Here is an 8,369-nt window from a genome sequence, read left to right on the forward strand (position 1 = left end):
TTTTAAGAATTTATGCAATGTTCAAATACTCTGTTTTTGTTATGTTACTATCATGATGTTTAGACAAATGCTTTAGTACAATTTTAAATTTCGAACGTTTGGTTGCAAATATTTTTGGGAACGGATATTGGATGTTTACAATTTGAAATTTTATATTATATTTAAGAAAAGTTTTTATTTTTCCGCAAATTTTTAAATAGTTTAAAAATATGGTACATTACATGTCCAATTCCGTTGGATGTATCCATTTGAAAAATAATATATATTAATTTATTTTTAGACCAATATTATATTATACAAATAATTTAAATTTAACAAACACTAGTATTATGCGAAATTTGTTTTGTTATTTAGATTTATGAAAACAATTAAAGAGTATGTGAAGAACCGAGCAAGGCCAGAGGGTTGCATAGCTGAGTATTACCTTGCAGAAGAACGAATGCGATTTTTTAGTGCTTATATAGAAAAAGAGGCTAGTATTGGTATCCGTTCTAATCGGAATCAGGATTTGGAGTATAGATTAGTGGAAGGTCGCCCAATTTCTCAAGGAAAAGAAAAATTTTTAGAAGACCGCGTGTTGCAAGCTGCACATCGATATGTGTTGTTCAATACTGCTGAAGCTGAGCCTTACTTACAATGAGTATAGTTAATTACATATCATATTAGCCTTTTTCTATTACATAATTCATATATTCTAATAATCACTCTTTAATGATTTTAAATAGGATGAACATTGAAGAGCTTAAACAAACAGATCGTCATTTCTTAATTAATGAAACATTGTTACAGAAGCGACATATGGAAACATTTGCTCAATGGTTATCAAAACATGTTTGTGATAACTAATTAGACAGAATTCAATGGCTAGCACATGGTCCAAGAAAACATGTTATATCTTATATGAGTTATATTGTAAATGGTTATCGATTCCACACAATGATGTTGAAAGGTCGACACAAGATAGTGGTGTTTCGATTGAAGCAAATACTGTTTGTCAGTCTAGTGTGAATGATTATTCACATACTGTTGGAAGAGTATTATACTATGGAGTTATACAAGATATTGTTTTACTAGAATATTATTCTTTCAATGTTCCCGTTTTTAGACGGGAATGAGCAAATCATGAAACTGGAATCAAAATGGAAGATGGTTTTACACTGGTCAACTTACACCAAGGTCTAAGAACTTTTGAAGGCGATCCTTTCATTTTAGCATCACAAGCAAAACAAGTATTCTATTCTAGAGACAATGACGAATCAAACTGGTATGTGTTGCTGAAAGTGCCGCCTCGGGGTATGCATAACATGAATTTGCTTGAAGAGGAAGCATATACATCATCCACACCTCTTGATGTGTCCACACTTGATATTAACCTTACTGAGAAAGAACCGTATGCGAGAAATGAGTAAAGGGAATTGACGTGACTGATCCGTGATTAAAATTTTCGGTTGTAGATTCTATAGTTAATTTAAAAGGTACCATTATACTTTATTTACTGTTGCAATATATTTGTCTGTTTTCTTTTTATTTTCAGCGTATTATCATGTTATATTACATATTTGATTATATCTTCATATACAGCATCAAAAAATGAGCAGATTGGGCCAAAAACGCAGCAAGGTATCTGTAGATGAAGTTCAGGTGATATTTTATTATTTTGTTAATTTTGGTTTATTTTAATTTTAATAAAGTCTCAATTTTACATGATAATATCTTTTTGCGCTATTTTGTAGGAAAATATAGCTAATAAGCTATCGAGAGTGGACTCCAAAACTCCACCTAATTCATCAGAATATTTGCGTGATAAAAAGCTAATTGATGACGCCAAAACTAATAAGAAAAAAGGTGAGGTCCATCAAAGTTTAATTTTGTTAGTGGCCAACAACATCCCAAAGATCTGGAACGTAATGAGTTTGGACAGGCAATTGGAGATAATTCGGTCAAGTACGCCACTTTTCTAGGTTGCATGGTAAAAGAATTTGTGCCATACACATTAGATCGATGGAATAACTTAGACGAGGAAATGAAGAATAAGATGTGGCTTTATCTTCAGGTAATGCTTATCACTGTTTTTTTTATTCCTATTTTATAACAAAATGTAGAAATATTTTTATGCTTCTTAATGTACAGTTGAACTATAAAGTTGAGGAGTGGGAGAAACATTCAATCTTTCAAAAGTTAGGTAAATTGTGGCGTGATAGAAAGTCCAAACTCCAAATACTTATACGAGAAGTTGATGATGGTCGAGTGGCTTCACGAGATCTTTGTCTTTTGAAGCCCGAATTTATGGATCAAAACCAATGGGACTTGTTTGCAAAGAAGACACTATCACCTCCATTTCAAGTAAGTATCATTCCTTATGGATTTTTTGACTGTTTGATACATGCAAATAATTGTTATTATTTTTGGGCTTAATTTATTAATATATACAATTGGTTGATCAAGTAATTCAGTTAATATGGTTTTTTGTATTAAGTTATATATTGATGATCATATTTGCAGCTATATATTTATTTATATGCTATGAGAACCTGCAACTTGGTGAGTTATATATATTGGGCTTAAATTTAGTAATATCTACAGCTGCTATGAGAACCTGAAATTTGGTGATTTATATGTAGTTATATATTGAGGATCATACAAACACTCTGGCTGCTGCATGCATTTGAGTTTTGTAAGCAAAGTGTGTTTTGTGGTTACTGTGTGGCTACTGCATGGTTGGTGTATGAACAGTTTACTAGAGGAAAGGATAGAAGAATGAAAACTAAGAAATAGGAATCTGTTTATATAAAATTAGGCTAAGGACCACTGTATATAGTAAACAAGGAACATACCCAACTTCGGCCAAAATTGTTTCTCTCTTTTGCCTTGCAGCATGCAATTTCCGTGATGCGATCCCGCCCAAGAGATCTTTGATTTTTCCCGATCTTTGAAACAAGTAATTGATAGGTGTGATAATCGCCTCTAGATCACGCGGTCTAGCAACAACTAATCAACGATAGGAACAATCGCGTTCAAGAGAACCTCCAAAGAACCCGTCCTTGGCAACCCTCGTGAAAATCGATCGACAAACGCCACAAAAGATAAATCTTTTGATAAGTTTGATTTGATACGACGCAAAAGTTATGACGAAACTTAAGCTTGTTTTTGAGAGAACTCTCAAAGAAAAGTTTTATAAACTCAATCAATAATGAACAAAAGTTTTTTACAATGATAGATTTTCGAGTATATATTGTTCGCAAATCTCAAAGATATCAAATCTAGTTACAAAAATAATTAAAACTCTAGAATAGAAAAAATCTTCTCGCCAAAACGTAAGGGACACGACCCCGTGTACAGGTCCGAAAGGGGGTCCGTGTAAGCACTGCAATTTTCATGTCTCGAAAGTAGTGGACACGGACCCCGTGTACGGGTCCGTGTAGGCTCGGGATTTCTCTTCCTCAAGAGTAATGGACACAGACCCCGTGTACAGGTCCGTGTAGCCTCGGTCGACCAGAATGATGCTTGAATAATGTTCTTTTGATCTCCAGACATACTCCCATGCATCACGAGCCCTTCTTCCTTGATCATCATTCCTTGTAGTGCCTCTTTGAACTTCCTTAGCCGTCCTTTGAACGCCATGCCCGGTCAGATTCCTATCATACTCCCCTTCTTCAAAAAGATTTGTCCTCAAATCTTGCCCTCCTGCACAAAAACGAAGCAAGTTAGTAACAACAAGGATAATATTATCAACATGCTTACCTTTAAGCTCAAGTTTATAGATGCCATCGCCCACATGCGACATCAACGTTTTGATCCCTAACTCCATGGCAGCATTCACCATCAACTCATCAACATCAACATATACCAGGTAACAAATGACATAAAATGATAAAATACCATTAAGTATCACAAAAATCAAGTTCCTCCCCTTCTTAGACCTAGTCAACACCAAAGCAAGTATCATACAAATGTAAGTATATTGATTACTAGGATTAAGAGTTAAACCATGCATGTCATAAAACCCTAGCCTAGTTCCTATCTTCATACATACAAGACCCTCGTCACAACACCATTCGACATACCTCTTCATATGTAACCAAAACATATAATCATGCATTTTATCAAACATAAAAACACCACTATATGCATCACTAATACGCAACTCATGCAATGAATATAGAATGAAGAATTTATTCTCCTTAAAATTGTATTCATTATGCACATAAAAATTCTTATATTCATTCATGTTATTTCCAAAGCCATCATCAAACAAATATGAATCATGAAAATAGAACACATTAAATGTACTACCCATGTAATCTTCACAACCATCACCACTCAAATATAAGTCATGGAAATAAGACACGTCTCATGTACTATCAATGCAATATCTCATCTCATCACAAAAATCTAAGTCTAATGTATATAAACCATTGTAGCAAGCAAGCCCAATTAACTTAGTAAATAGTGAGACATCAAAATTCATAGTAGGTACATGCAATTCATCCATGGTCTCAAACTCATAACAATCAAGGAATAAGGGTAAATTTACATCCGACCCCTTAACCACCACATTTTCAACATGCTTTCCAAGTTCTTGAAAACGATACATCAAAAAAGTAAGATAAGGACGGAAGTCATACCTCATGGTTGTTGCGTTGGCAACTAACACCTTGATTGCTCTCAAAGTCATATGGATCATCCCATGGCTTTCCAAAATCATCAACACTTGCTCTTCTCCTCATCATGGGGGCGCCAAAGTCCTGCAAAGAAAAATTAATACTGCTCGGGATTGAACCGGCTATATCATCACTAGATCTTTGATTTTTCACGATCTCACCCACGAGATCTTTGATTTTTCACGATCTTTGAAACAAGTAATTGATAGGTGTGTTAATCGCCTCTAGATCACGCGGTCTAGCAACAACTAATCAACGATAGGAACAATCGCGTTCAAGAGAACCTCCAAAGAACCCGTCTTTGGCAATCCTCGTGAAAATCGATCGACAAACGCCACAAAAGATAAATCTTTTGATAAGTTTGATTTGACACGACGCAAAAGTTATGACGAAACTTAAGCTTGTTTTTTAGAGAATTCTCAAAGAAAAGTTTTATAAACTCAATCAATAATGAACAAAAGTTTTTTACAATGATAGATTTTCGAGTATATATTTTTCACAAATCTCAAAAATATCAAATCTAGTTACCAAAATAATTAAAACTCTTGAATAGAAAAAATCTTCTCGCCAAAACGTAAGGGACACGGACCCCGTGTACAGGTCCGGAAGGGGGTCCATGTAGGCACTGCAATTTTCATGTCTCGAAAGTAGTGGCCACGGACCCCGTGTACGGGTCCGTGCTCGGGTCCGTGACACGTACACAGGGTCCGTGTAGGCTCGGGATTTCTCTTCCTCAAGTGTAATGGACACGGACCCCGTGTACACGTCCGTGTGGCCTCGGTCGACCAGAATGATGCTTGAATAATGTTCTTTTGATCTCTAGACATACTCCAATGCATCACGAGCCCTTCTTCCTTGATCATCATTCCTTGTAGTGCCTCTTTGAACTTCCTAAGCCGTCCTTTGAATGCCATGCCCGGTCAGATTCCTATCATTCTGCTTTCTTGAAACAAAATCCAAATCAAGAATTCGCATGACTTCATTGTTAAAATTCATCTGACTAACTTGCATATTAATTAACAATGGATTATAAACAAAAGGGGATCAATAAGTAACGCACATTTCTATTACAGACTAAAAGCATTCAACCCAAACAGTAAATATTTTAAATAAAAATTTCGTCAATCGGAAAGCACAAGCCAAGAAGCAACGAATCACATAACAGATAATGTTCTTCTTACTGCATCACTTGGGAAAAAATTTAACAAAACCATAAATATAGAACCTTTTGCAGTTCCAACAACTCCCCCACAAGTGTTTGATACTTCAGTTTAGCCATGGCTCCATTATCAACACCAAGAGATTGGTCAAAACCAACAGAGACAGAATCCCTCTTCATCACGCTCAGCACATCAAAATCATCCAAAAAATCAAATGATTCAATATATAGAAGGTGGAAAATCCAATCTTATTCGAATAGAACCTTTGTATTCTTATCTATCCTTGAATCTTTGAATTTCATAAACCAAAATAAAAAATCCCAAAACAACTTTCCAAGAGAGATTATATATGAATATGGTATAATACTATATCCAATATAAGCATCAATACAGTTTTGAAAGCAACACAACTGTATTTTTTAGCAATCATATGACTAATCAATTATATATAAATATGTTATATGTTTTTTATTTTCATGAAAAGAGTGAAAAATTGAAGGCAATGAGGAGAAAGCAAAGACACAACCACACCATGAGCAGGTAAGGTTATGCCTGTTTGGCTCATATTATGGTAATTATTATTATTTGAAAAACCTTATGAAAAGTTCTTCTCAAAGTTTTCTTATTTTTAATTGTAATGACACATTTTTTTATAATTATGTTCCTAATGAATTTTTCATATATTTCTATATGCCTCATACTCAAGGAGAAAACAAGTTCTGCTGATATACCAATTACAAGAACAAAAGTATGGGTGGAAGGCGATAAGAAGAAAAATGGACAACCTAGTGGTGAAGCTGTTGGAGAAAAAATGGTAATAAAATTATTTCTGTAAAAAAAAATTGTTCAACTTAAATTCATTATTTCTCAAAAATTATTTGTTTGTTATTTGCAGAAAGAAATAGAAGAATGTGAACCTGAATCTCAAAACACTACTAACACTGCGGAGGATGCAATTAGCCTTGTATTTGGGAAGGAAATTCGAGGTAGAGTGTATGGAATGGGCTTTGGAGTTGCACCTTCAAAAGTTGGAGCATCTTTGCAACAAAATGAGACTATCAAACAACTTCAAAGTATGATGCACAACCTTCAACAAGAAGTGCAACTAATGAGGTCCATTGTTTTCCAAAGTACTAGGCAACAAAATGAGCGAGAACATGTTATTAGATAAAATAATTTGTATTGATGTTATTGAGAATTTTTGTTTAGTGACCTATGATTTTGTCTTTATCACTTTTTTTTTTATTGTTGAGTAGAAAAATTGTATAAGCTTCACTAGTCTTATTTAGTTTACTTTCTAGCTTTAATGCATTTTTATTTTGCACTTGAATTTTTATGTTTAATTTGGTTGATGTGGCCATAATAATTTGTATATTGACTTCCTTACTAAATAATGAAATTATATTTTAGATTGAAATTGATGACATGTTATGTGCTTCTTCCGCACAGTATATTTTCTAATGACCTCACAATAGAAGTAATCTAGTGAAGCTTCTTACATTGGAGATTTGTTGTTTCGGATATTTTTTGCTTTATCTCAATATGTAGGTTGGTAGTGGTGGCAATATTGGGATTGAGAATGATATTGGTAGCGGCTGTGATATCAATCGTCCCAAAAAAAGTTGTAATGCTGATAATGTGAACCAACATCAAGTTGCATCTCGGGTAACTATCTTAAAAGTTTGTGTTATCAAAACCACATTTGTTATAAAATATATATGACATAATTAATACTTTGTATTGTTTATATGCAGTCAAATTTAAAGAATGTGAGTAATGGAGATGTCCCTGACAATATTAAATGTAAGTTGCTTCATTAGTGTGGTGATGGAGTTGTTGCTGTAGGTCAAATTGCATCCACAGATCCAACGATAAAAGTGCATCATGTTCCTCTTGGTGGATCGTGTTGGAAAGTTTGGGTTGATAGAGTTCTTGTGGAGCAGGTAGACTTAATTCGACCAAATTCTGAAATGATTTTTCTGGATGATGCAGTTGGAAGCACAGTAGCATGGTTTTATAAATTTATCATTTTGTGTGACTGATACAAATCCTATTGGTTCTAGGGTTAGAGACACTATTGCATCAAACCATCATATTACTGAGTATTTTGTTTACTTTATCAAGTTTTTTGTCTTATTGGATAAAGGAGAATTGACATTAATTACTTAGTTTTTAAGTTATCTTATTATTTTGCTTTAATTCTGGTGATTAGTTGGATGTCGTGTTATAAATCTTTTGAGTTTTGATATTATTGTTTCAATTTTGGTTCATAATAATATAAATAACGTTAATGTGCTGCATGTTGTTGATAAACCAAATCGACAACCCCCTTTGTACAATGTTGAACATGTCAACTACAGCTTGCATTGCACCCTACAAATAGATCACTACTTATAATCGCAGCGTACCTTTTCGCGGCGCATATTGCACACTGCGGAAACCCACTTTTCTTGTAGTGAGTTTACTATCTCATTAATTCAAATCCTTGAATTTATTTTCTCAAAATTTAATTATCATAAATCAATTCCTCGAATTTACTATATTATTT

General features: G+C 34.0%; 1 protein-coding gene and 1 long non-coding RNA gene across 5 annotated transcripts; both read left to right on the forward strand.

Annotated features, from left to right (window-relative positions):
* Nucleotides 1–1,419: 1,419 nt before the first annotated feature.
* Nucleotides 1,420–2,341, forward strand: LOC140808101 (uncharacterized). Its single transcript, XR_012112812.1, has 3 exons — nt 1,420–1,641; nt 1,734–2,053; nt 2,131–2,341. It is a non-coding gene; the product is annotated as an uncharacterized lncRNA (long non-coding RNA).
* A 3,959-nt stretch (nt 2,342–6,300) lies between these two features.
* On the forward strand, nt 6,301–8,020 carry LOC140808131 (uncharacterized). Of its 4 annotated transcripts, none has more exons than XM_073165157.1 (5): nt 6,301–6,392; nt 6,528–6,635; nt 6,717–6,980; nt 7,370–7,486; nt 7,576–8,020. In XM_073165157.1, exons 1-5 carry the CDS (start codon nt 6,390–6,392, stop codon nt 7,639–7,641), a joined length of 558 nt encoding a protein of 185 aa, XP_073021258.1. In that variant the 5' UTR covers nt 6,301–6,389; the 3' UTR covers nt 7,642–8,020. The 4 variants fall into 4 exon arrangements, with proteins under 4 accessions (XP_073021258.1, XP_073021260.1, XP_073021257.1 ...); XM_073165159.1 differs by having other exon boundaries at nt 6,782–6,980; XM_073165156.1 differs by lacking the exon at nt 6,301–6,392 and having other exon boundaries at nt 6,401–6,635.
* Nucleotides 8,021–8,369: the final 349 nt, after the last annotated feature.

This window comes from Primulina eburnea, chromosome 12 (assembly GCF_022965805.1).
Source record: "Primulina eburnea isolate SZY01 chromosome 12, ASM2296580v1, whole genome shotgun sequence".
Taxonomy (NCBI): domain Eukaryota; kingdom Viridiplantae; phylum Streptophyta; class Magnoliopsida; order Lamiales; family Gesneriaceae; genus Primulina; species Primulina eburnea.

What these genes read in the sequence shown, in the direction of transcription:
- LOC140808131 (XM_073165156.1), top strand. Translation starts at nt 6,459, where the DNA reads ATGACACATTTTTTTATAATTATGTTCCTAATGAATTTTTCATATATT. An exon ending in AAGCTGTTGGAGAAAAAATG is followed by an intron (nt 6,636 to 6,716) that starts GTAATAAAATTA and finishes TGTTATTTGCAG; the next exon opens with AAAGAAATAGAAGAATGTGA. An exon ending in AACATCAAGTTGCATCTCGG is followed by an intron (nt 7,487 to 7,575) that starts GTAACTATCTTA and finishes GTTTATATGCAG; the next exon opens with TCAAATTTAAAGAATGTGAG.